Source organism: Fringilla coelebs (assembly GCF_963513975.1).
Source record: "Fringilla coelebs genome assembly, chromosome: 30".
In the NCBI taxonomy this organism is placed as follows: Eukaryota; Metazoa; Chordata; class Aves; order Passeriformes; family Fringillidae; genus Fringilla; species Fringilla coelebs.
The window spans coordinates 2,191,972-2,218,369 of NC_140056.1; the positions used below are offsets into that span (position 1 = coordinate 2,191,972).

Below are 26,398 nucleotides of genomic sequence, written 5' to 3' on the forward strand. Positions count from 1 at the left end.
GGATCTCAGGGAACCCCTAAAGGGTCCCAGGGATCCCCTAAAGGCTCTCAGAGAACCCCAAAAGGATCTTAGGACACCCCAAACGGCCCCCAGGAACCCCAAAAGGATCTCAGGGAACCCAAAGGGCTCTCAGGAAACCCCAAAAGGATCTCAGGGGATCCCAAAAGGATCAAAGGACACCCCAAAAGGATCTCAGGACACCCCAAAAGGCTCCCAGGAACCCTAAAAGGATTTCAGGGGATCCCAAAAGGATCTCAGGGAACCCAAAGGGCTCTCAGGGAACCCCAAAAGGATCTTAGGACACCCCAAACGGCCCCCAGGAACCCCAAAAGGCTCACAGGGATCCCAAAAGGCTCTCAAAGAACCCCAAAAGGATCTTAGGGAACCCCAAAGGGTCCCAGGAACCCCAAAAGGGTCCCAGGGGATCCCAAAAGGCTCTCAGGGAACCCCAAAAGGATCTCAGGAACCCCAAAAGGCTCCCAGGGAACCCCAAAAGGCTCTCAGGACATCCCTAAAGGGTCCCAGGAAACCCCAAAAGGATCTCAGGGAACCTCAAAAGCCTCTCAGGGGATCCCTAAAGGGTCCAAGGGAACCCCAAAAGGCTCCCAGGGGATCCCAAAAGGCTCCCAGGGGATCCCAGAGGGGTTGGTGGGAGTTCCAGGCTGCTGCTCAAACCCTCAGGGAGGGCTGGGACATTTCAGACTGCTCAGGAGAGAAAAGAAACAGAGGGGAAGTCTCCAGCAGGGGTCAGGGCCACCAGATCCCACGGGAACATCCGGGAAATCCCAGGGGAACATCCGGGAGATCCCAGGGGAACATCCAGGAGACCCCACAGGAACATCCAGGAGATCCCAGGGGAACATCCGGGAGATCCCACAGGAACATCCGGGAGACCCCATGGGAACATCCAGGAGATCCCACGGGAACATCCGGGAGATCCCAGGGGAACATCCAGGAGATCCCAGGGGAACATCCGGGAGATCCCACAGGAACATCCGGGAGATCCCACGGGAACATCCAGGAGATCCCATGGGAACATCCAGGAGATCTCATGGGAACATCCAGGAGATCCCACGGGAACATCCAGCAGATCCCAGGGGAACATCCAGGAAATCCCAGGGGAACATCCAGGAGATCCCACAGGAACATCCAGGAGATCCCAGGGGAACATCCGGGAGATCCCAGGGGAACATCCAGGAGACCCCACAGGAACATCCAGGAGATCCCACAGGTACATCCAGCAGATCCCACGGGAACATCCAGCAGATCTCATGGGAACATCCAGCAGATCTCATGGGAAGCATCCACCAAATCCCACAGAACATCCTGAAGATCCCAGACAAACATCCAGCAGATCCCACGGGAAGCACGCAGAAGATCCCACAGGAACATCCACCAAATCCCACAGGAACATCCTGAAGATCCTAAGGGAAACATCCACCAAATCCCACGAGAACATCCAGGAGATCCAACAAGAACATCCAGAAGATTCCACAGGAACGTCCAGCAGATCCCACAGGAACCTCCTGAAGATCTCAGACAAACATCCAGCAGATCCCACAGGAGCACTCAGAAAATCCCACAGGAACGTCCAGCAGATCCCACAGGAATGTCCCAAAGATCCCATGGGAAGCATCCAGCAGATCCCACAGGAGCACTCAGGAGATCCCACAGGAACATCCCAAAGATCCCACAGGAACTTCCAGCAGGTCCCATGAGCACATCCAGCAGGTCCCACAGGAGCACTTAGAAAATCCCACAGGAACATCCCAAAGATCCCACAGGAGCACATCCAGCAGATCCCACAGGAACATCCCAAAGATCCCAGGGGAGCACTTAGAAAAGCCCACAGGAACATCCCAAAGATCCCACAGGAGCACTCAGGAGATCCCACAGGAACATCCCAAAGATCCCACAGGAGCACTCAGGAGATCCCACAGGAACATCCCAAAGATCCCACAGGAACTTCCAGCAGGTCCCATGAGCACATCCAGCAGGTCCCACAGGAACACTCAGAAATCCCACAAGAACCTCCAGCAGATCCCACAGGAGCACATCCAGCAGATCCCACGGGAACATCCCAAAGATCCCACAGGTACATCCAGCAGACCCCACGGGAGCTCAGCCGGTCCCTCGGGATCCCGCCCCGCTCAGGGCCGCCGGCTGTCCCCGCAATTAACGAGCTGCAGTTAATTACTGACCGGTGCTGCAGGGGTGGCGCGGCCGGGCCAGCTCGGGGCGCGGTGGCAGCGCAGGTTGGCTGGGGACACGCGCGGGTGCCACCCTGTCCCCCGGCGGGTCCCGGGGCGCTCACTGGGGGCGCGGGCTCAGGGCCAGCAGCACCATGCTGTGCGCCAGCAGGGAGGCCTCCGAGGCTGCGGGGACATTGGGGACACCGTCAGGGACGGGGACACTGGGGGGCTGGGGGGCATGGGGGGGCTGGGGACATTGGGGACACCGTCAGGGACGGGCGCGGGCTCAGGGCCAGCAGCACCATGCTGTGCGCCAGCAGGGAGGCCTCCGAGGCTGCGGGGACACGGGGACACCGTCAGGGATGGGGACACTGGGGGGCTGGGGGGGCTGGGGACACTGGGGACATTGGGGACACCGTCAGGGACAGGCACTGGCTCAGGGCCAGCAGCACCATGCTGTGCGCCAGCAGGGAGGCCTCCGAGGCTGCGGGGACACGGGGACACCGTCAGGGACGGGGACACTGGGGGGCTGGGGGGGCTGGGGACATTGGGGACACCATCAGGGATGGGGGCACCGGGGACACCGTCAGGGACTGGCATGGGGGGGCTGGGGACACTGGGGACACTGGGGGGGCTGGGGACACTGGGGACACTGGGGGGCTGGGGGGGCTGGGGACATTGGGGACACTGTCAGGGACTGGGGGCTGGGGACACCGTCAGGGACTGGGGGGACTGGGGACACTGGAGTGGCTGTAGGGACTGACACTGGGGGCACTGGGGGGGCTGGGACAGCTGGGGCTGGCATTGGGGGCACTGTGAGAGACTGGCACTGGGGGCACTGGGGGCACTGGGGGCACTGGGGAGTGCGGCACTGGGCGGGCTGGAATTGGCACTGGGGGCACTGGGGGGGCTGGGGCTGTGGGGGGACTGGCACTGGGGGACACTGGGATTGGGGTGGGAGTGGCACTGGGACAGCTGGGACTGGCACTGGGGGCACTGGGGGGCACTGGGGGGCACTGGGACAGCTGGGACTGGGAGGGGAGGGACACTGGGAGAGCTGGGATTGGGAGGGGAGTGGCACTGGGGGCACTGGGAGAGCTGGGACTGGGAGGGGAGGGACACTGGGGGGGCTGGGATTGGCACTGGGGGCACTGGGGGCACTGGGACTGGGAGAGGAGGGACACTGGGGGCACTGGGAGAGCTGGGGCTGGGGTGGGAGTGGCACTGGGGGCACTGGGAGAGCTGGGGTGGGCATGGAGGGGGTTCCGGGGGGATTGGGCAGCACTGAGATAGGAACCTGGCAGACTGGGAGCACTGGGATGGGCACTGGGGGGCACTGGGAGCACTGGGATGGGCACTGGGAGCACAGGGATGGGCACAGGGGGCGAGCACTGGGATGGGCACTGGGAGCACTGGGCTGAGCCTGGATGGGCACTGGGGGGCACTGGGAGCACTGGGATGGGCACTGGGATGGGCACTGGGAGCACTGGGAGCACTGGGATGGGCACTGGGGGGCACTGGGATGGGCACTGGGATGGGCACTGGGAGCACTGGGATGGACACTGGGGGGCACTGGGAGCACTGGGCTGAGCCTGGATGGGCACTGGGGGCACTGGGATGGGCACTGGGAGCACTGGGTGAGCCTGGATTGGCACTGGGGAGCACTGGGAGCACTGGGAGCACTGGGATGGGCACTGGGAGCACTGGGAGCACTGGGTGAGCCTGGATGGGCACTGGGAGCACTGGGAGCACTGGGTGAGCCTGGATGGGCACTGGGAGCACTGGGTGAGCCTGGATGGGCACTGGGATGGGCACTGGGAGCACTGGGAGCACTGGGCTGAGCCTGGATGGGCACTGGGGGGCACTGGGGGGTACTGGGTGGGCACTGGGAGCACTGGGAGCACTGGGATGGGCACTGGGAGCACTGGGAGCACTGGGATGGGCACTGGGAGCATTGGGAGCACTGGGATGGGCACTGGGAGCACTGGGAGCACTGGGATGGGCACTGGGATGGGCACTGGGAGCACTGGGAGCACTGGGATGGGCACCGGGGGGCACTGGGAGCACTGGGAGCACTGGGAGCACTGGGTGAGCCTGGAAGGGCACAGAGGGGCACTGGGCTGAGCCTGGATGGGCATTGGGGGGCACTGGGGGGCACTGGGAGCACTGGGGGCACTGGGTGGGCACTGGGAGCACTGGGAGCACTGGGATGGGCACTGGGAGCACTGGGTGAGCCTGGATGGGCACTGGGTAGGCACTGGGAGCACTGGGGGGCACTGGGAGCACTGGGATGGGCACTGAGAGCACTGGGAGCACTGGGTGAGCCTGGATGGGCACTGGGAGCACTGGGATGGGCACTGGGGGGCACTGGGAGCACTGGGATGGGCACTGGGAGCACTGGGAGCACTGGGCTAAGTCTGGATGGGCACTGGGAGCACTGGGGGCACTGGGTGGGCACTGGGAGCACTGGGAGCACTGGGATGGGCGCCCAGCCCCCAGCCGTGCCCGTGCCGTGCTCGGGGGTCGCTCCCCCCCAGGGGTACCTTGGAGCTCACAGGAGAGCCTGAGCCACTGCTCCAGCCACGCCTGGCACTCGGCCTGGCCCAGGTGAGTGGAGTTCAGCCCACGCAGGTAACAGGCCTGGGGACACACAGACACCGTCAGGGACGGACACACGGACACCCAGCACCCCACCTCAAGAAGGAGATGTGGGAACCCCAAACACCACAGGGAATGTTTCTGTCTGCCCTGACTGTGACCCTCGTTCATGCAGAAATGACCCCAAACCTGACAGGAACCCACAGAAGTGTGAAATGGATTATAGAGAGCAGTGAGGGTCACTGGGTGAGAAATTGAGGGTTTGGGGTTTTTAGTGTGCAAGATGGAGGGCACAGGGTGTCATCCTGGGCTTCTTCTTGGGTTTGGGTGGCATTTTGTAACTGGGCAGAAAAGTCTGCCGTGGGGGCTCTTTGGGATCAGTTATTGGGTTAAAAGGGAAAATAATCCAGTTCTTAATTGGATATTTTAGTCTTAAAAGACCTTGTAACAAGAGATTGTTGGCCATTTTGTGCCTTGCTGCTGAACTCACAGTAGTGAGACTGCTTTACTGAGATAATAAAGAAAAAATAACAAATAAATAATAATTTAAGAATTAATAAACAATAAATATAATAAATAATAACTCAAGCCCAAAGATGAACTACCATTGGATATTTTAGTCTTAAAAGACCTTGGAACAAGAGATTGTTGGCCATTTTGTGCCTTGTTGCAGAACTCACAGTAGTGAGACTGTTTTACTGAAATAATAAAGAAGAAATAACAAATAAATAATAATTTAAGAAATAAACAACAATAATAATAAATATAATAAATAATAGCTCAAGCCCAAAGATGAACTACCATTGGATATTTTAGTCTTAAAAGACCTTGGAACAAGAGATTGTTGGCCATTTTGTGCCTTGCTGCAGAACTCACAGTAGTGAGACTGTTTTACTGAAATAATACAGAAGAAATAACAAATAAATAATAATTTAAGAAATAAACAACAATAATAATAAATATAATAAATAATAGCTCAAGCCCAAAGATGAACTACCATTGGATATTTTAGTCTTAAAAGACCTTGGAACAAGAGATTGTTGGCCATTTTGTGCCTTGCTGCAGAACTCACAGTAGTGAGACTGCTTTACTGAAATAATAAAGAAGAAATAACAAATAAATAATAATTTAAGAAATAATAAACAATAAATATAATAAATAATAGCTCAAGCCCAAAGATGAACTACATCTCAGGTGCCCAGAGAAACCAAGAGGAAGAGAAGAGAGGAGCCCTTCCCCAGCCCAGGTGTGACCCCAGTGCCCAAAACCCTTCCCCAGGAGGGATCAGCCTCACGCCCCAAGGCCACACAGGTGCCCCCTGAGGTGCCACAAGGCTGGCACAGGTGTGCCCAGGTGTGCTCACCGCTCGCAGCTCCTCCTCAGAGAGCTGGCCCAGCCCCAGGTGCAGCAGGGCGTGGTCCAGGTGCTGGATCTCCAGGACGTGGCTGCGCAGGCGGTGCCGCAGCAGGAAGGCAGGCAGGTGAGGGGTCAGGAACAGCACCTGGCTCAGGGCTCTCTGTGCAGGACAAGGAGGGCACCTGTGGGTGGCTGCAGCTCTCCTCACTCCCCTCTGACCCAGCAAGGTGTCCTTGGCCAGGCTGGGGAGGGGCTGGGGATGCAGGCAATGCCCAAGGTGTCTGTCCCCTCCCTGGGAATGAGGGACACAGGGACAGCTCTGGGACAGCCAGCTCAGATCTGACACCTTAGAAACTCCAGTGAATGAGGGACACAGGGACAGCTCTGGGACAGCCAGCTCAGATCTGACACCTTAGAAACTCCAGTGAGTGAGGGACACAGGGACAGCTCTGGGACAGCCAGCTCAGATCTGACACCTTAGAAACTCCAGTGAATGAGGGACACAGGGACAGCTCTGGGACAGCCAGCTCAGATCTGACACCTCAGAAACTCCAGTGAATGAGGGACAGCACAGGGACAGCTCTGGGACAGCCACTCAGATCTGACACCTTAGAAACTTGAGGGAGTGAGGGACACAGGGACAGCTCTGTGACAGGGACAGCTCTGTGACAGCCACTCAGATCTGGAACCTCAGAAACTCCAGTGATTGAGGGACACAGGGACAGCTCTGGGACAGCCAGCTCAGATCTGACACCTTAGAAACTTGAGGGAGTGAGGGACACAGGGACAGCTCTGTGACAGCCACTCAGATCTGGAACCTCAGAAACTCCAGTGATTGAGGGACACAGGGACAGCTCTGGGACAGCCAGCTCAGATCTGGAACCTCAGAAACTCCAGAGAGTGAGGGACACAGGGACAGCTCTGGGACAGCCAGCTCAGATCTGACACCTTAGAAACTCCAGTGAATGAGGGACACAGGGACAGTTCTGTGACAGCCACTCAGATCTGGAACCTCAGAAACTCCAGTGAATGAGGGACAGCACAGGGACAGCTCTGTGACAGCCACTCAGATCTGCAACCTTAGAAACTCCAGTGAATGAGGGACACAGGGACAGCTCTGTGACAGCCACTCAGATCTGACACCTTAGAAACTTGAGGGAGTGAGGGACACAGGGACAGCTCTGTGACAGCCACTCAGATCTGGAACCTCAGAAACTCCAGTGATTGAGGGACACAGGGACAGCTCTGTGACAGCCACTCAGATCTGACACCTTAGAAACTCCAGTGAGTGAGGGACACAGGGACAGCTCTGGGACAGCCAGCTCAGATCTGGAACCTCAGAAACTCCAGAGAGTGAGGGACACAGGGACAGCTCTGGGACAGCCAGCTCAGATCTGACACCTTAGAAACTCCAGTGCCTCAGCCCTCCTGCAGTGCCAGCTGTGGTTCTGCTGCAGCAGGATCCTGCACAAGGGGGGAGCTTCCCCTGGAGCTCCAGGGCTGCTGGAGATGGGCCTGGAATTCCTCTGGGAATGCAGGGGGCAAAGGCTGCTGGGGTGTCCCAAACCTCAGATTGTATCCAGGCAGGAATGTGTGAAATCTCAGATTGTATCCAGGTAGGAATGTTTGAAATCCCAGATTGTATCCAGGTAGGAATGTTTGAAATCTCAGATTGTATCCAGGCAGGAATGCTTGGCTCCTCCTCCTCCTGGGCAGAGCATCTCCCCATGGGATGATGGAATTTTATCAGCCTTGCAGGGACACTCACTGGCCATGAAGAGAAGGTAATTAATAATTAATGGCCCATGAACAGAAGATATTATCTGTTAGAGGTGGGGCAGGTATCTGCTGTTCTTTGGGCAGTTTTTTTTATCTCTCCCACAAACCAATCCTCCCTCCAGGAAATCTCTTCTGTTCATGGGCCACTAATTATTAATTACTTTTCTATTAATGGGCCATTAATTATTCATTACCTTCTGTTCATGGGCCAGTGAGTGTCCCTGCATGGCTGATAAAATTCCATCATCCCACTGGGAGATGCTCTGCCCAGAGGGAGGAGCCAAACATTCCTGCCTGGATACAATCTGAGATTTCAAACATTCCTACCTGGATACAATCTGGGATTTCACACATTCCTGCCTGGATACAATCTGAGATTTCAAACATTCCTGCCTGGATACAATCTGAGATTTCACACATTCCTGCCTGGATGCAATCTGAGATTTCACACATTCCTGCCTGGATACAATCTGAGATTTCACACATTCCTACCTGGATACAATCTGAGATTTCACACATTCCTACCTGGATACAATCTGAGATTTCAAACATTCCCACCTGGATACAATCTGAGATTTCACACATTCCTGCCTGGATACAATCTGAGATTTCACACATTCCCACCTGGGTACAATCTGAGGTTGGGACACCCCAGCAGCCTTTGCCCACTGCATTCCCAGAGGAGCAGCTTTCTCCTGCCCTGCATTCCCAGAGGAATTCCAGGCCCATCTCCAGCCCCCTGGAGCTGCAGAGGAAAACTCCCCCCTTGTGCAGGATCCTGCTGCAGCAGAGCCACAGCTGGCACTGCAGGAGGGCTGAGCCCCCCTGGGATGGGGCTGTGCCCCCACCCTGACACACAGGGGGACAGGGCATGGCTGACTCTGCCAGGGTTGGTTTGTACCCCTGCATTGTTTATTTTATTTTATTTTATTTTATTTTATTTTATTTTATTTTATTTTATTTTATTTTATTTTATTTTATTTTATTTTTATTTTATTTTATTTTTTGTTATTCTATTCTATTCTATTCTATCCCATTCTATTCTATTCCATTCCATTCCATTCCATTCCATTCCATTCCATTCCATTCCCATTCCCATTCCCATTCCCATTCCCATTCCACTCTATTTTTATTTTCTTCCCTAATGCAGAACTGTTCTTTCTGCTCCCAAATCTTTGCCTGAGAGCCCCTTAATTTCAAAATTACAGCAGTTCAGGAGGAGATAATTTACATTTTCCATTTCAGGGAAGCTCCTGCCTCCCTCAGCACACACCTGGCTGTTCAAACCAAGACAATTGCCATCAAGTTGTGAGATTCTGATCTCACTCAATTTTTGCTGTTTTTTGGTTACTTAACCACACTTCAGTGAATCTCTGCAGAAAGTCTGAAACATTCTTTTTAAACCTGCTGCTAGCAGCACGTCTCTCAAAAAACCCAAACAAACCACCCCATGCTTTTGTGACCATTTTGGTTCATCTTGGGCTCATCTTGTGACCATTTTGGGTTCATTTTTTGACCATTTCAGGTCATCTTGGGTTCATTTTTTGACCATTTTAGGTCATCTCGAGTTCGTTTTGTGACCATTTTGGGTTTATCTTGGGTTCATTTTGTGACCATTTTGGTTCAATTTGGGCTCATTTTGTGACCATTTTGGGTTTATTTTTTGACCATTTTAGGTCCTCTCTAGTTCATTTTTTGACCATTTTGGCCCATCTTGGGTTCATTTTGTGACCATTTGGGGTTCATTTTGTGACCATTTTAGGTCATCTTGGGTTTGTTTTGTGACCATTTTGGGCTCATTTTTTGACCATTTTAGGTCATCTTGGGTTCATTTTGTGACCATTTTGGTTCATCTTGGGTTCATTTTTTGACCATTTTGCCTCATCTTGGGTTCATTTTGTGGCCATTTTGGGTTCATTTTTTGACCATTTTGGCCCATCTTGGGTTCATTTTGTGATCATTTTGGTTCATCTTGGGTTCATTTTGTGACCATTTTGGTTCATCTTGGGCTCATCTTGTGACCATTTTGGGCTCATTTTGTGACCATTTTGCTTCATCTCGGGTTCATTCTTTGACCATTTTTTTGACCATGCTGTTGTACTGTCAGGTGGAAGGTTCTGGAAGCTGACTGACCATCTCAAGCCCATTCAGATGACCCCATTACCCCCTGAATGCCCATTCAGGCACTTCCACCTGCCCACCTGGCCCCAAGCCCCATCCAATCCAGGGATGGCGAAATCCCTCCCAGCGCCTTCCCACCTCCACAGGCAGGAATTCCTCCCCCAGATCCTCCTCTGGATTCCTTCCCAGCAGCTCCACATCCTCCTCATGCTGGGGGGATGCACTGCAGGTGGGGTCTCACCTGAGCCCCCCTCACCTGCTGCCACAGTGCCCCAAATGCCCCCAAGGATGGGGATCCCCCCCCACCCAGGGCACCTCTGCAGCTTTCCCTCTGCCCCTGGACCGGTTTGGGGGCACACCTGTGCAGGTGAGCACCTGAACTCACCACGTGATCCACCTGGAGCCTGTTGAGCACCAGCAGAGAGCCCGAGAACAAACTCCTCACGGCCAGGAGCTGGGCCAGGTGGGGCCGGGCACCTCCCTGCACCTGAAAGAGCCCAGGAGAGCACAGGTGACACCTCAGACAGGGCAAAGCCCCAGGTTTGAGGCATTTTTCAGGTTCTGTGCTGCTTTAGTGGGTGGGTCAGGGCTTCATATTATGGGATGGGGAGCTCTGTTCACAGAGCAGGGAGACAAAGCAATTCCTGCTCTAGGGCCAAGGAGAAATGATCCAAATTCCAGCCCTAAGAGCGTAAATAACGGTGAACTGAGGAGAGAAAAACAAGAATGGGACCTCATAACCTAAAGCTGTAATTGGACAATTAACTCCAATATGCAAATGGACCAGAACTTATAAAAGTGAGAGACCCCATGACCAGGTGTGGCTTTTTGTGACCATTTTGGGTTCATTTTGTGTCCATTTTGGGTCCATCCTGGGTTCATTTTGTGACCATTCTGGGTTCATCCTGGGTTCATTTTGTGACCATTTTGGGTTCATTTTGTGACCATTTTGGTTCATCCTGGGTTCATTTTATGAACACAGGGTAATGTCTATTCAATTTGCCATCTGTTAGAGGTGGGGCAGTTTTCTTTATTTCTTCCACTACCAATCCTCCCTCCAGGAGATCTCTTCTATTAATGGGCCATTAATTATTAATTACCTTCTGTTTATGGGCCAGTGAGTGTCCCTGCATGGCTGATAAAATTCCATCATCCCACTGGGAGATGGGAGGAGCCAAACATTCCTACCTGGATACAATCTGAGATTTCAAACATTCCTACCTGGATACAATCTGAGATTTCAAACATTCCTGACTGGATACAATCTGGGATTTCAAACTTTCCTACCTGGATAGAATCTGAGATTTCAAACTTTCCTGCCTGGATACAATCTGAGATTTCACACATTCCTACCCAGATACAATCTGGAGATTCTGGAACACCAGCACGGTTTCTCCACTGCATTCCCAGAGGAGCAGCAGCTGCCTCTGCCCCTGGATCTCCAGAGGATTCTGCACCCTTTCCTACAGGATCCCTGCTCCAGCAGAGCCACCCCTGGCACTGCAGGAGGGCTGAGCCACAATTCCAACGGGACTGCTGCCAGCACCTGACCCACAGGGTGCCAGGCTGAGTTCTGGCTCTGGCAGGGGTTTTCCTTTTGTGACTATTTGGGTTCATTTTGTGACCATTTGGGTTCATCCTGGGTTCATTTTGTGACCACTTGGGCTCATCCTGGGTTCATTTTGGGACCATTTGGGTTCATCTCGGGTTCATTTTGTGACAATTTTGGGTTCCTCCTGCGTTCATTTTGAGACCGTTTTGGGTTCACCTTGGGTGTAACTAACTCTGTCAGTGGTTTTTCTTTTGTGACCATTTTGGGTTCATTTTGTCACGATTTGGGTTCATCCTGGGTTCATTTTGTGACCATTTGGGTTCATCTCGGGTTCATTTTGTGACAATTTTGGGTTCCTCCTGCGTTCATTTTGAGACCGTTTTGGGTTCACCTTGGGTGTAACTAACTCTGTCAGTGGTTTTTCTTTCGCATTATTGCACATATTTTGTTTTTCTTTCCTTTTCCTAATAAATCCTATTTCTGACTCGGCGTCTCTCACTGGCTTTGCTTTCAAACCCACAGCGTGGCAGAGGTGGGGCACACACCTGGTCACAGAGCTGCAGCAGGAGCTGCTGGGGCTGCGCCTCGGGCAGGGCGCGCGCCGCCCGCGCCAGCGCCCGCAGCACGGCCGGGTGTGAGGCCCGGCGGCGGCAGTCGTAGGCGTCCAGGAACTCCAGCTGCTGCCTGGGCGTCCAGAAGTGCCTGATCAGGAGCTGCCGAGGGAAGAAATACCTGGGGAGAGGCAGGAGAGGGGATTTGGTGAGGGAAGGGCAGGGCTGGGGGCTCCAGGGGCTTCCAGGGGGTTCGCTCTTTCTTCTTTGGAACTATTTGAATATTCACAGCTTTCCCCAAATCTGCATTAATCCAGGAGAAGTTTTCCTCATGAAATGAGGCTGGATGTGAGCTGGGAGGGGCAGTGAGTGGAGCTGCCACAGGAATTAGAGCATCCTTAATTTTCTAGGAGTTCTCAGACCCTCCTGAATCTCCTCCTCAGGCACCCAGGAACTCCACCTGGGCACCCAGAAGTGCCTGATCAGGAGCTGCCGAGGGAAGAAATACCTGGGGAGAGGCAGGAGAGGGGATTCAGTGAGGGAAGGGCAGGGCTGGGGGTTCCAGGGGCTTCCAGGGGGTTCCAGGGGCTTCCAAGGGCTTCCAGGGGGTTCCAGGGGGTTTGCTCTTTCTTTTTTGGAGGTATTTGAATATTCACTGCCCTCACTGAATCTGCATTAATCCGGAAATTTTCTTTGTTAAATGAGGCTGGATGTGAGCTGGGAGTGGCAGTGACTGGAGCTGCCACAGGAATTAGAGTGTCCTTGATTTTCTTGGAGTTCTTCCTGAATGCAGCACTCAGAGCTGGCACTGCCAACCCAGCACTCAGGAATTGGCACTGCCAATCCAGCACTCAGAGCTGGCACTGCCAATCCAGCACTCAGGAATTGGCACTGCCAATCCAGCACTCAGAGCTGGCACTGCCAATCCAGCACTCAGGAATTGGCACTGCCAATCCAGCACTCAGAGCTGGCACTGCCAATCCAGCACTCAGGAATTGGCACTGCCAATCCAGCACTCAGAGCTGGCACTGCCAATCCAGCACTCAGAGTTGGCACTGCCACTCCAGCACTCAGGAATTGGCACTGCCAATCCAGCACTCAGAGCTCAGGAATTGGCACTGCCAATCCAGCACTCAGGAATTGGCACTGCCAATCCAGCACTCAGGAATTGGCACTGCCAATCCAGCACCCAGAGCTGGCACTGCCAATCCAGCACTCAGGAATTGGCACTGCCAATCCAGCACTCAGGAATTGGCACTGCCAATGCAGCACTCAGAGCTGGCACTGCCAATCCAGCACTCAGGAATTGGCACTGCCAATCCAGCACTCAGAGCTGGCACTGCCAATCCAGCACTCAGAGCTGGCACTGCCAATCCAGCACTCAGGAATTGGCTCTGCCAATCCAGCACTCAGGAATTGGCACTGCCAATCCAGCACTCAGGAATTGGCACTGCCAATCCAGCACTCAGAGCTGGCACTGCCAATCCAGCACTCAGGAATTGGCACTGCCAATCCAGCACTCAGGAATTGGCACTGCCAATCCAGCACTCAGGAATTGGCACTGCCAATCCAGCACTCAGAGCTGGCACTGCCAATCCAGCACTCAGGAATTGGCACTGCCAATCCTGCACTCAGGAATTGGCACTTCCAATCCAGCACTCAGAGCTGGCACTGCCAATCCAGCACTCAGGAATTGGCACTGCCAATCCAGCACTCAGGAATTGGCACTGCCAATCCAGGACTCAGAGCTGGCAGTGCCAATCCAGCTCTCAGGAATTGGCACTGCCAATCCAGCTCTCAGGAATTGGCACTGCCAATCCAGCACTCAGGAATTGGCACTGCCAATCCAGCACTCAGAGCTGGCAGTGCCAATCCAGCACTCAGGAATTCGTACTGCCAATCCAGCACTCAGGAATTGGCACTGCCAATCCAGCACTCAGAGCTGGCAGTGCCAATCCAGCTCTCAGGAATTGGCACTGCCAATCCAGCTCTCAGGAATTGGCACTGCCAATCCAGCACTCAGGAATTGGCACTGCCAATCCAGCACTCAGGAATTGGCACTGCCACTCCAGCACTCAGGAATTGGCACTGCCAATCCAGCACTCAGGAATTGGCACTGCCAATCCAGCACTCAGGATTTGGCACTGCCAATCCAGCACTCAGGAATTGGCACTGCCAATCCAGCACTCAGAGCTGGCACTGCCAATCCAGCACTCAGGAATTGGCACTGCCAATCCAGCACTCAGGAATTGGCACTGCCAATCCAGCTCTCAGGAATTGGCACTGCCAATCCAGCACTCAGAGCTGGCACTGCCAATCCAGCACTCAGGAATTGGCACTGCCAATCCAGCACTCAGAGCTGGCACTGCCAATCCAGCTCTCAGGAATTGGCACTGCCAATCCAGCACTCAGGAATTGGCTCTGCCAATCCAGCACTCAGAGCTGGCACTGCCAATCCAGCACTCAGGAATTGGCACTGCCAATCCAGCACTCAGGAATTGGCACTGCCAATCCAGCACTCAGAGCTGGCACTGCCAATCCAGCACTCAGGAATTGGCACTGCCAATCCAGCACTCAGAGCTGGCACTGCCAATCCAGCACCCAGAGCTGGCACTGCCAATCCAGCACTCAGAGCTGGCACTGCCAATCCAGCACTCAGGAATTGGCACTGCCAATCCAGCACCCAGGAATTGGCACTGCCAATCCAGCACTCAGGAATTGGCACTGCCAATCCAGCACTCAGGAATTGGCACTGCCAATCCAGCACTCAGGAATTGGCACTGCCAATCCAGCACCCAGAGCTGGCATTGCCAATCCAGCACTCAGAGTTGGCACTGCCAATCCAGCACTCAGGAATTGGCACTGCCAATCCAGCACTCAGGAACTGGCACTGCCAATCCAGCACTCAGCTCCTCAAGGCTATTGGAACATAATTTGTGCTAAATTATGAAAGAAAAGGTTGAGAAACAGAATACCAAGACTACAAGAACTGGGTAAAAGAGATTTTAAAATATTAAGAACATAAATTGTGCTAAATTAAAAAAAGATGCTGAGAAACAGAATACCAAAACAGCAAGAGCTGAATAACAGAGACATTAAGATATTAAGAAGACAATTGATGCTAAATAAGAAACAAGATGCTGAGAAACAGAATACCAAGGACACAAGAACTGGATAAAAGAGATATTAAGATATTAAGAACAAAATTTATGCTAAATTAAGAAACAAAATGCTGAGAAACTGAATACCAGGACAGCAAGAGCTGGGTAACAGAGAGCTGTGAAACACAGAGGGCTGTGAAACACAGAGGGCTGTGAAACACAGAGGGCTGTGAAACACCTGCACTGTGACCAATCACACACTCTGAGAAAGGCAGGCAGAAAATGAGAGAACAAGACAAAGGCAGCGGTTCAAAGTGTGCACTGAGTTTGTAGAACCCATAAATATCTGTGTGATATAAACAATAAACAGCTTCTGCTTGATCAGAGTGGTTCCCTGTCCAGGAGTCCTGGATTTCCCACCATATTCCTTCTTAAAGGGAGGGATTCCTGCCTCTGAACACCCCCACTGCACAAAATTTGGGATTTGTTCTTACAGGGAGAGATTCCTGACCCTAAAAACCCCCACTGCACAAAATTTGGGATTTGTTTTTACAGGGAGAGATTCCTGCCTTTAAAAACCCCCACTGCAGGGAATTTGGGGCTCAGGAAGGGCTGGGTACTCACATCAGGACAATTCCTGACCCTAAAAACCCCCACTGCAGAGAATTTAGGGCTCAGGGAGCCCAAGGAGCACCCCAGTACTCACATCAGGACAATTCCTGCCTCTTAAAAACCCCAAATGCAGGGAATTTGGGATTTGTTCTTACAGGGAGAGATTCCTGCCTCTGAACACCCCACTACACAAAATTTGGGGCTCAGGGAGCCCAGGAAGAGCTGGGTACTCACATCAGGACAATTCCTGCCCCTAAAAACCCCCACTGCAGGGAATTTAGGGCTCAGGGAGCCCAAGGAGCACCCCAGTACTCACACCAAGAAAATTCCTGCCTTTAAAATCCCCCAGAGCTGGGAATTTGGGAGCTCAAGGATGGGGACAACCCAGTCCTCACATCAGGACAATTTCTGCCTCTAAAAACCCCAACTGCAGAGAATTTGGGGCCCAAGGAGCACTCCAGAACTCACATCAGGACAATTCCTGCCCCTAAAAACCCAAATTGCAGGGAATTTGGGGCTCAGGGGCTGGGTACTCACATCAGAACAATTCCTGCCTCTTAAAAACCCCAAATGCAGGGAATTTGGGATTTGTTCTTACAGGGAGAGATTCCTGCCTCTGAACACCCCACTGCACAAAATTTGGGATTTGTTCTTACAGGGAGGGATTCCTGCCTCTGAACACCCCCACTGCACAAAATTTGGGATTTGTTCTTACAGGGAGAGATTCTTGCCTCTGAACACCCCTACTGCACAAAATTTGGGGCTCAGGGAGCCCAAGGAGCACCCCAGTACTCACATCAGGACAATTCCTGCCCCTAAAACACAAACTGCAGTGAATTTGGGGCTCAAGGAGCACCCCAGAACTCACATCAGGACAATTCCTGCCCCTAAAACCCCAACTGGAGGGAATTTGGGGCTCAGTGGGGACTGGACACTCACACCAAGACAATTCCTGCCCCTAAAAAACCCCAACTGCAGGGAATTTAGGGCTTAAGGAGCACCCCAGTACTCACATCAGGACAATTCCTGCCCCTAGAACCCCAAACTGCAGGGAATTTAGGACTCAAGGAGCACCCCAATACTCTCATCAGGACAATTCCTGCCCCTAAAACCCCAAACTGCAGGGAATTTGGGGCCCAAGGAGCACCCCAGTCCTCACATCAGGACAATTCCTGCCCCTAAAACCCAAATTGCAGGGATTCTGGGGCTCAGGAAGGGCTGGGTACTCACATCAAGACAATTCCTGCCCCTGAAAACCCAAACTGCAGGGAATTTGGGGCCCAAGGAGCACCCCAATACTCTCATCAGGACAATTCCTGCCCCTAAAACCCCAGCTGGAGGGAATTTGGGGCTCAGGGGGGCTGGGTACTCACATGAGGAGCAGCACCAGGAAGTTGGCGAAGGGGGGGATGGCGATGATCCCGATGGGAATGGCCTTGAGCACGTCCCTGCGGAACTGCCCCGGGGGGCAGGGGGACAGCGTCAGCCCCTGGCTCCAAAACACCCCAAAAAACCCCAAAAACCCCAAAATTCCTCCCTCCCCAAGCTGGCTGCAGCTCCCAGGGACTGGGTTTGGGCAGGGAAGGGGTCCCAGAGGGGCTGCAGGGGGGGAGGCAGAGATGGGGGCAGAAAGGGGGCAGAGATGGGGCAGAGATGGGGCAGAGATGGGGCAGAAAGGGGGGCAGAGATGGGGCAGAAAGGCAGGAGAGGGGAGATGAGGCAGGGGTGAGGCAGAGATGGGGCAGAGATGGGGCAGGGGTGAAACAGGGGAGGCAGAGGTGAGGCAGAGATGGGGCAGAAAGTGGGGCAGAAAGGGGGGAGAGGGGAGATGAGGCAGGGTGAGGCAGAGAAGAGGCAGGGGTGAGGATGAGATGAGGGCAGAGGGGAGGTGGGGCAGAGATGGGGCTGAGGGGAGGCAGAAATGGGGCAGAAATGGGGCAGAGATGGGGCAGAGGGGAGGCAGAGATGGGGCAGAGATGGGGCAGAGATGGGGCAGAGATGGGGCAGAGGGGAGATGAGGCAGAGATGGGGCTGAGAGGAGGCAGAAATGGGGCAGGAATGGGGCAGAGATGGGGCAGAGATGAGGCTGAGGGGAGGCAGAAATGGGGCAGAGATGGGGCAGAGATGGGGCAGAAAGGGCGGCAGAGGGGAGGTGGGGCAGAGATGAGGCTGAGAGGAGGCAGAAATGGGGCAGATATGGGGCAGAGATGGGGCAGAAGGGAGATGAGGCAGAGATGGGGCTGAGAGGAGGCTGAGGGGACACAGGTGACACGGAGATGAGGCAGAGGGGAGATGAGGGAGAGATGAGGCAGAAAGGGAAGCAGAGGGGAGATGGGGGCAGAGATGGGGGCAGAGATGGGGGCAGAGATGGGGGCAGAGATGGGGCAGAGATGGGGGCAGAGATGGGGGCAGAGATGGGGCAGAGATGGGGCTGAGATGGGGCAGAGATGGGGGCAGAGATGGGGGCAGAGATGGGGGCAGAGATGGGGGCAGAGATGGGGCAGAGATGGGGCAGAGATGGGGGCAGAGATGGGGGCAGAGATGGGGGCAGAGATGGGGCAGAAATGGGGCAGAAATGGGGCAGAAATGGGGCAGAAATGGGGCAGAGATGGGGCTGGGGGGACACAGAGGTGATGCAGGGGTGAGGCACGGGCGATGCTGGGGGTGATGCACAGGTGATGCAGGAGTGTTGCAGGGGTGATGCAGGGGGGATGCAGGTGCAGTCCCAGCTGGGGTGATGCACAGGCAATGTAGGGGCGATGCAAGAGCAATGCAAGGGCGATGCAGGGGTGATGCAGGCGCAATGCAGTGATGATGCAGGGGTGATGCAGGGGTGGTGCAGGCGCAATGCAGTGATGATGCAGGGGTGATGCAGGGGCAGCCCCAGCTGGGGCAATGCAGTGATGATGCAGGAGCAATGCAGGGGCGATGCAGGGGCCATGCAGGGGCGATGCAGTGATGATGCAGGGGCCATGCAGGCCATGCAGCCCCAGCTGGGGTGATGCACAGGCAATGCAGGAGCAATGCAGTGATGATGCAGGGGCGATGCAGGGATGATGCAGGAGCAATGCAGGGGCGATGCAGGGGCGATGCAGAGGCAATGCAGGGATGATGCAGGGATGATGCAGGGGGTGATGCAGGCGCAGCCCCAGCTGGGGCAATGCAGGGGCAATACAGGAGCGATGCAGGAGCGATGCAGTGATGATGCAGGAGCAATGCAGGGGCGATGCAGGCGCAGCCCCAGCTGGGGCAATGCAGGGGCCATGCAGAGTGATGCAGGGGCCATGCAGGGGCCATGCAGGCGCAGTCCCAGCAGGGGTGATGCACAGGCAATGCAGGGGCGATGCAGTGATGATGCAGGGGTGATGCAGTGATGATGCACAGGCAATGCAGGGGTGTTGCAGGGGCAATGCAGTGATGATGCAGGGGCCATGCAGGAGCAATGCAGGAGCGATGCAGAGCGATGCAGGGGCGATGCAGGGCAATGCAGTGATGATGCAGTGATGATGCAGGAGCAATGCAGGAGCAATGCACTGATGATGCAGGGGTGATGAAGTGATGATGCAGTGATGATGCAGGAGCCATGCAGGGCGATGCAGGCGCAGCCCCAGCTGGGGTGATGCACAGGCAATGCAGTGATGATGCAGGGGCCATGCAGGAGCAATGCAGTGATGATGCAGGGGCAAGGCAGGGGCGATGCAGTGATGATGCAGGGGTGATGCAGTGATGATGCAGTGATGATGCAGGGGCCATGCAGGCGCAGCCCCAGCTGGGGCAATGCAGGGGTGTTGCAGGGGCGATGCAGGGGCCATGCAGGAGCAATGCAGTGATGATGCAGGGGCCATGCAGGAGCAATGCAGTGATGATGCAGTGGCAATGCAGGGCGATGCAGGCGCAGCCCCAGCTGACCTGGCGCAGGCGCTCCATGTCGCGGTACGGCAGCTGCTGCGGGCTCAGCTGCAGCTGGGCCATCCTGGCCCTGATCCTCCTGATCTCCTGCACCTCCAGGAACAGGGCCTGCACCCCTGCAGGGCCAGGGCTCCCTCAGGAACAGCCAGGCAGGCAGGGGCGCTGCAGCCGCCGCCCCCACCCCAAAACGTGCCCTCCCTCTGAGAGTGGGGGCTCTTTTGGGGCCTCCCTTTGGGACCCAGATGTTTGGGCTCCCCTTTTCCAGCACCCACCTCTTGGGTCACCCCTTTCTGGAACTCCCCACCCTCTTCCAGACCACCTAGACCCCCCCTTTTTTTGGGACCCATCTGTTGGGATTCCCCTCTTTTGGGACCCACATGTTTGGACTCCCCACCTCTTGGGAGCACCCCAATAAAAGTGGGTTTTTCAGTCCCCCTTTTCTTGATCCCCCTGCTGGGACCTCTTTTGGGACCCAGATATTCAGACTCCCCCATCAGCCCCCCTTTTCTTTGGGACTCCCCTTTCTGGAACCCCCCACCCTCTTTCAGACCTCCTTTTTCAGACCCTCCAGATGTTTGGGCTCCCCACTTCTTGGGAGCCCCTTTTTGGAACACCCCCAAAAAACCAGGTTTTTCAGACCCCCTTTTTTGGACCCACCCCCTGGGACCCCTTTTAGGACCCAGATGTTTGTGCTCCCCTTTTCCAGCACCCACCTCTTGGGACACCCCTTTCTGAAACACCCCACCCTCTTCTAGACCCCCTAGACCCCCCTTTTTTTGGGGTTGGGACCCCCCCTTTTGGGACCCAGATGTTTGGGCTCCCCACCTCTTGGGAGCCCCTTTTGGGAACACCCCCCAAAAACTGGGTTTTTTAGACCCCCTTTTCTTGATCCCCCTGCTGGGACCTCTTTTGGGACCCAGATATTTGAGCTTCCCCCCTTTTCTTTGGGACACCCCTTTTCTGGAACACCCCACCCTCTTCCAGACCCCCTTTTTCAGACCCTCCATTTGGGACCTCCTTTGGGACCCAGATGTTTGGGCTCCCCTTTTCCAGCACCCACCTCTTGGGACACCCCTTTCTGGAATACCCCACCCTCTTCCAGACCCCCCTTTTTTTGGGATCCCCCCTTTTGGGACCCAGATATTTGGACTCTCCACCTCTTGGGAGCCCCTTTTGGGAACACCCCCAAAAAAGTGGGATTTTCAGACCCCCTTTTGGGACCCCCCCATTTGGGACCCACATATCCAGACTCCCCCATCACCCCCCCTTTTTCTTGGGACACCCCTTTTTGGAACACCCCACCCCCTTTCAGCCCCCCATTTTTAGACTGCCCCCCCCTTTTGAGCACCCCCTTTTTTAGACCCCCCTTTTTTCAGCTTTCAGCCCCCCTTCTTTTCAGGACCCCACTTTCAACCCCGCTATTTTTGGGACCCCCATTGATCCCCCCATTTTTGGGACCCCCCTTTTTCATCCCCCCTCTTTTTGGGACCCCTATTTCAGGCCCCCCATTTTTGGAACCCCCTCTTTGAGCCACCCTCCTTTGAGCCCCCCCTTTTTGTTTCCCCCCTTTCTGCCCCCCATTTTTGGGACCCCCTTTTTGGGATCCCTTTTTTATTTCCCCCCTTTGAGTCCCCCCTTTTTGGGACCCCCTTTGATCCCCCCTTTTTTAGACCCCCCCCTTTTCGGGACCCCCTTTTTATTTCCCCCCTTTCAGCCCCACATTTTTGGGACCCCCTTTTTGGGATCCCTTTTTTATTTCCCCCCTTTCAGCCCCCCATTTTCGGGCCCCCCTTTGCTCCCCCCTTTTTCAGCCCCCCTCTTTTAGGCACCCCTTTTTGGGACCCCCTTTGATCCCGATCCCCCCCTTTTTAGACCCCCCCCCTTTTTCAGCCCCCCATTTTTGGGACCCGTGTTTGAGCCCCCCATTTTCGGGACTCCCCTTTCAGCCCTCCCCGGTTCTGGGACCCCCTTTCAGCCCCCCCACTTTTGGGACCCCTTTTGATCCCCCCCTTTTTCAGCCCCCCATTTTTGGGACCCCTTTTTTATTTCCCCCCTTTGAGCCCCCCCTTTTTGGGACCCCTATTTCAGCCTCTCCCCTTTTTGGGATCCCTGCTTTGTTTCCCCCCTTTGAGCCCCCCATTTTTGGGACCTCCTCTGAGCCCCCTGTTTTTGGGACCCCCTTTCAGCCCCATCCCTTTTTCAGCCCCCCATTTTCAGTCCCCCCTTTTTGGGACCCCTTTTTGGGACCCCCTTTGATCCCGATCCCCCCCTTTTTAGACCCGCCCCCCTTTTTCAGCCCCCCTCTTTTTGGGACCCCCCTTTTTTATTTCCCCCCTTCCAGCCCCCCATTTTTGGGACCCCTTTTTTGTTTCCCCCCTTTGAGCCCCCCCTTTTTGGGACCCCCTTTCAGCCCCATCCCTTTTTCAGCTCTCCCCTTTTTCAATCCCCCTTTTTGGGACCCCCTTTGATCCCAATCCCCCCCTTTTTAGACCCCCTCTTTTCGGGACCCCTTTTTCATTTTGGGACCCCTTCTTAGACCCCCCCTATTTCAGCCCCTCCCCTTTTTCAGCCCCCCATTTTCGGGACCCCCTTTCAGCCCCCCTCTTTTTGGGACCCCCTTTTTGGGATCCCTTTTTTGTTTCCCCCCTTTCAGCCCCCCATTTTTGGGACCCCCTTTCAGCCCCATCCCTTTTTCAGTCCCCCCTTTTTGGCACCATTTTTGGGACCCCCATTGATCCCCCCTTTTCTAGACCCCCCTTTTTCATCCCCCTCTTTTTGGGACCCCCTTTGCTCCCCCCTTTTTGGGACCCCTATTTCATCCCCTCCCCTTTTTCAGCCCCCCATTTTCGGGACCCCTTTTTCAGGCCCCCAATTTTTGGGACCCCCTTTTTCAGCCCCCCATTTTCAGGCCCCCCTTTGCTCCCTCTTTTTCAGCCCCCCTCTTTTTGGGACCCCCTTTTTGGGATCCCTTTTTTGTTTCCCCCTTTGAGCCCCCCCATTTTTGGGACCCCCCTTTTCCGCCCCCCTTTTTCAGTCCCCATTTTCGGGCCCCCCTTTGCTCCCCCTTTTCCATCCCCCCATTTTCGGGCCCCTCTTTGCTCCCCCTTTTTCAGCCCCCCTCTTTTTGGGACCCCCTTTTTGGGATCCCTTTTTTATTTCCCCCCTTTGAGCCCCTCATTTTTGGGACCCCCTTTGATCCCCCCCTTTTTAGACCCCCCCGTTTTCGGGCCCCCCTTTTCCATCCCCCCATTTTCGGGCCCCCTTTTTGCTCCCCCGTTTCCCGCCCCGGTTCCGCCGCCGCCGGCCCTGACCGGTTTTGAAGGTGCTGTGCAGGACGTAGAACCGGGGGCAGCTCCGCTCCAGGTACCGCTCGTACCGGGCGCTCACGCGCCGGGCGGCGGCGGCCACGGCGGCCACGAGGGCGCGGGAGGCGGCGCGGGAGGAGAGCGGGCGGCACGGGCAGCGCGGCGGGGACCTGCGGGACCGGCGGGGCCGCGTCAGCACCGGCACCGGGAACAGCGGGAACACCGGGAACAGCGGGAACACCGGGCACCGGCGGGGCCGCGTCAGCACCGGGACACCGGGAGCACCGGGAACAGCGGGAATACCGGGAACAACGGGAGCACCGGCGGGGCCGCGTCAGCACCGACACCGGGAACAGCGGGAACAGCGGGAACAACGGGAACAACGGGCACCGGGAACAACGGGAACAGCGGGAACACCGGGAACAGCGGGAACAGCGGGCACACCGGGCACACCGGGCACACCGGGAGCACCGGGAGCACCGGGAGCACCGGGAGCACCGGGAACAGCGGGAACAGCGGGAACAACGGGAACAACGGGAACAACGGGAACACCGGGCACACCGGGAACACCGGGAACAACGGGAACAGCGGGAGCACCGGGAACAGCGGGAGCACCGGCGGGGCCGCGTCAGCACCGGGACACCGGGAACACCGGGAACAGCGGGAACACCGGGAACAGCGGGAACAGCGGGAACAGCGGGAACACCGGGAACAGCGGGAATACCGGCGGGGCCGCGTCAGCACCGGGACACCGGGAACAGCGGGAACAACGGGAACACCGGGAATACCGGGCACCGGCGGGGCCGCGTCAGCACCGACACCGGGAACAGCGGGAACAGCGGGCACACCGGGAACATCGGGAACACCGGCGGGGCCGCGTCAGCACCGGGACACCGGGAACACCGGGAACACAGGAGACACCGGGAACACCGGGCACACCGGGAACAACGGGAACACCGGCGGGGCCGCGTCAGCACCGGCACACCGGGAACAGCGGGCACAACGGGAACACCGGGAGCACCGGGAGCACCGGGAGCACGGGCACACCGGGAACAGCGGGAGCACCGGGAACACCGGGCACCGGCGGCGCCGCGTCAGCCCCGGGACACCGGGAACACCGGGAACACCGGGCACCGGCAGCCCCGGACACACCGGGGAGCTGTGGCCGCAGCCCCGCACACACCGGGCACCGGCGGCCCCGCACACACCGGGCAGCTCTGACCACGGCCCCGCACGCACCGGGCACCGGCGGCCCCGCGTCAGCCCCGGGCACACCGGGCTCACCGAGCACCCGCGGCTCCGCACGCACCGGGCACCGGCGGCCCCGCGTCAGCCCCGCCGCGTTCGGGGCTCCTCCCGGAGAGGGGGAACGGGGAGCTGGGAACCCGCCGGGGCAGGGCTGGGGCGGGAATCGCGGCCCGGGTGGTTCCGGGGTTCCGGTAACGGGCGGTACCGGCAGGGAGGAGCGGCGCGGTAACGGAGAGGGGTGCGGTAACGGGGGGCAGCGGGGGGCTCGGTAACAGCGTGGGGGGAGAGGGGGGGAACGGGAGAGGGCGAGGGGGGTGAAGGGGAGCGGTGTTTGGCGGGGGATCACGAGCGCGGCCGGTTTCGCTCGGTGTTTAACGGGGGCTGCCGTCCGTGTTTGGGGCTCCCCGAGGGCAGCGTGTCCCGGCCGGCGCCACGGCCGCCCCGCGAGGGTCCCCGCTCACCTGGACACGGCCGCAGCGAGCGGCGGCGGAACCCGGCCCCGAGGGGGGCTCAGGGCGGCGGGGCCGAGGCGCCAGAGCGGCCCCCGGGCCGCGGCCATGGGCAGCGCCATCTTGGGCCGGCGGTCACGTGAGGCTCCGAGCGCTGATTGGCTGTCGCGCCGGAAGTGCCCTTTGCTGGGGGCTCCGGGTGCACACCGAGCCCCCGCGTTTCCGTTCCGCCCCGCCCAAGCGGGCCCTCCCCGGTTCCGCCCGGAATAAATAATAATATAATATAATATAATATAATATAATATAATATAATATAATATAATATAATATAATATAATATAATATAATATAATATAATATAATATAATATAATATAATATAATATAATATAATATAATATAATATAATATAATATAATATAATATTATATTATATTATATTATATAATATTATATTATATTATATAATATTATATTATATTATAATATAATATAATGCCCATTTTTCACAGAAGCTAACGCTATATTTAACACATTACTTAGAAAATGATGCTGCATTCGTTTTTAACATTTTAAAAAGTACAAAAAATATAATATTTATTTTAAAAGTATTTTTAAAATTAAAAATATAATATTTATTTTAATGTTTGTGGAAAGCCAATCATAAAAGACCCATTTTTCACAGAAGCTAACACTATATTTAACGTATTACTTAGAAAATGATGCTGCATTATTTTCTAACATTAAAAAATATACAAAAAATATAATATTTATTTTTTAAATATAAAAAAAAAATATTTTAAAAATATAATATTGTTTTTAATGTTTGTGAAAAACCAATCATAAAATACACATTTTTCACAGAAGCTAACGCTGTATTTAACACATTACTTAGAAAATGATGCTGCATTATTTTTTTAACAGAACAAAAAATATAATATTTATTTTTAAAATATAAAAATAAAAAATATAAATGTAATATTTATTTTAATATTTGTGAAAAGCCAATCATAAAATACACATTTTTCACAGTATGTAACGCTGTATTTAACAGGTTACTTAGAAAATTATGCTGCATTATTTTCTTAACATTAAAAAATATACAAAAAATATAATATTTATTTTAAAAATATAAAAATTTAAAAATTAAAAAATATAATATTTTTAAAATATAAAATTTATTTTAATATTTGTGAAAAGCCAATCATAGAATACACATTTTTCACAGAACCTAATGTTATATTTAACACATTACTTAGAAAATGATGCTGCATTCGTTTTATAACATTAAAAAAATACAAAAAATACAATATTTATTTCAAAATATTTTTACATTTTTAAAAAATATAATATTTAATATTTGTGAAAAGCCAGTCATAAAATACACATTTTTCACAGAACGTAATACTGTATTTAACACATTACTTAGAAAATTATGCTGCATTCCTTTTTTAACATTAAAAAATGTATTAATAATATAATATTTATTTGAAAATATTTTTAAAATTTTTAAAAATATAATATTTATTTTAATATTTGTGAAAAGCCAATCACAAAGGCACTTTTTTCACAGCTCCCTTCCAGCCGTGCCCCATGCGGGTCATGCTTGTTTTCCGAACCGAACTG

The 26,398-nt window shown here is 54.4% G+C and overlaps 2 protein-coding genes across 3 annotated transcripts; one reads left to right on the plus strand and one right to left on the minus strand.

The window, feature by feature from the left end:
* Positions 1 to 893: 893 nt before the first annotated feature.
* On the minus strand, positions 894 to 24,900 carry LETMD1 (LETM1 domain containing 1). Of its 2 annotated transcripts, XR_014616848.1 has the most exons (10): positions 24,786 to 24,900; positions 23,083 to 23,246; positions 19,772 to 19,887; positions 17,236 to 17,318; positions 12,144 to 12,330; positions 10,432 to 10,533; positions 6,154 to 6,306; positions 4,736 to 4,832; positions 2,202 to 2,375; positions 1,230 to 1,415 (listed from the first exon to the last, which is right to left on the minus strand). XR_014616848.1 is itself a non-coding variant. In XM_084223604.1 (9 exons), the coding sequence occupies exons 1-9, from the start codon at positions 24,893 to 24,895 to the stop codon at positions 2,311 to 2,313; spliced, it is 1,077 nt and encodes a 358-aa protein (XP_084079730.1). In that variant the 5' UTR covers positions 24,896 to 24,900; the 3' UTR covers positions 894 to 2,310. The 2 variants fall into 2 exon arrangements, 1 of the variants encoding a protein (XP_084079730.1); XM_084223604.1 differs by having other exon boundaries at positions 894 to 2,375.
* On the plus strand, positions 898 to 1,718 carry LOC311164236 (uncharacterized protein; the record flags this gene model as incomplete). The annotated part of the gene is made up of 2 exons (XM_084223605.1): positions 898 to 1,231; positions 1,387 to 1,718. 2 exons carry the CDS (start codon positions 898 to 900, stop codon positions 1,716 to 1,718), a joined length of 666 nt encoding a protein of 221 aa, XP_084079731.1.
* Positions 24,901 to 26,398: the final 1,498 nt, after the last annotated feature.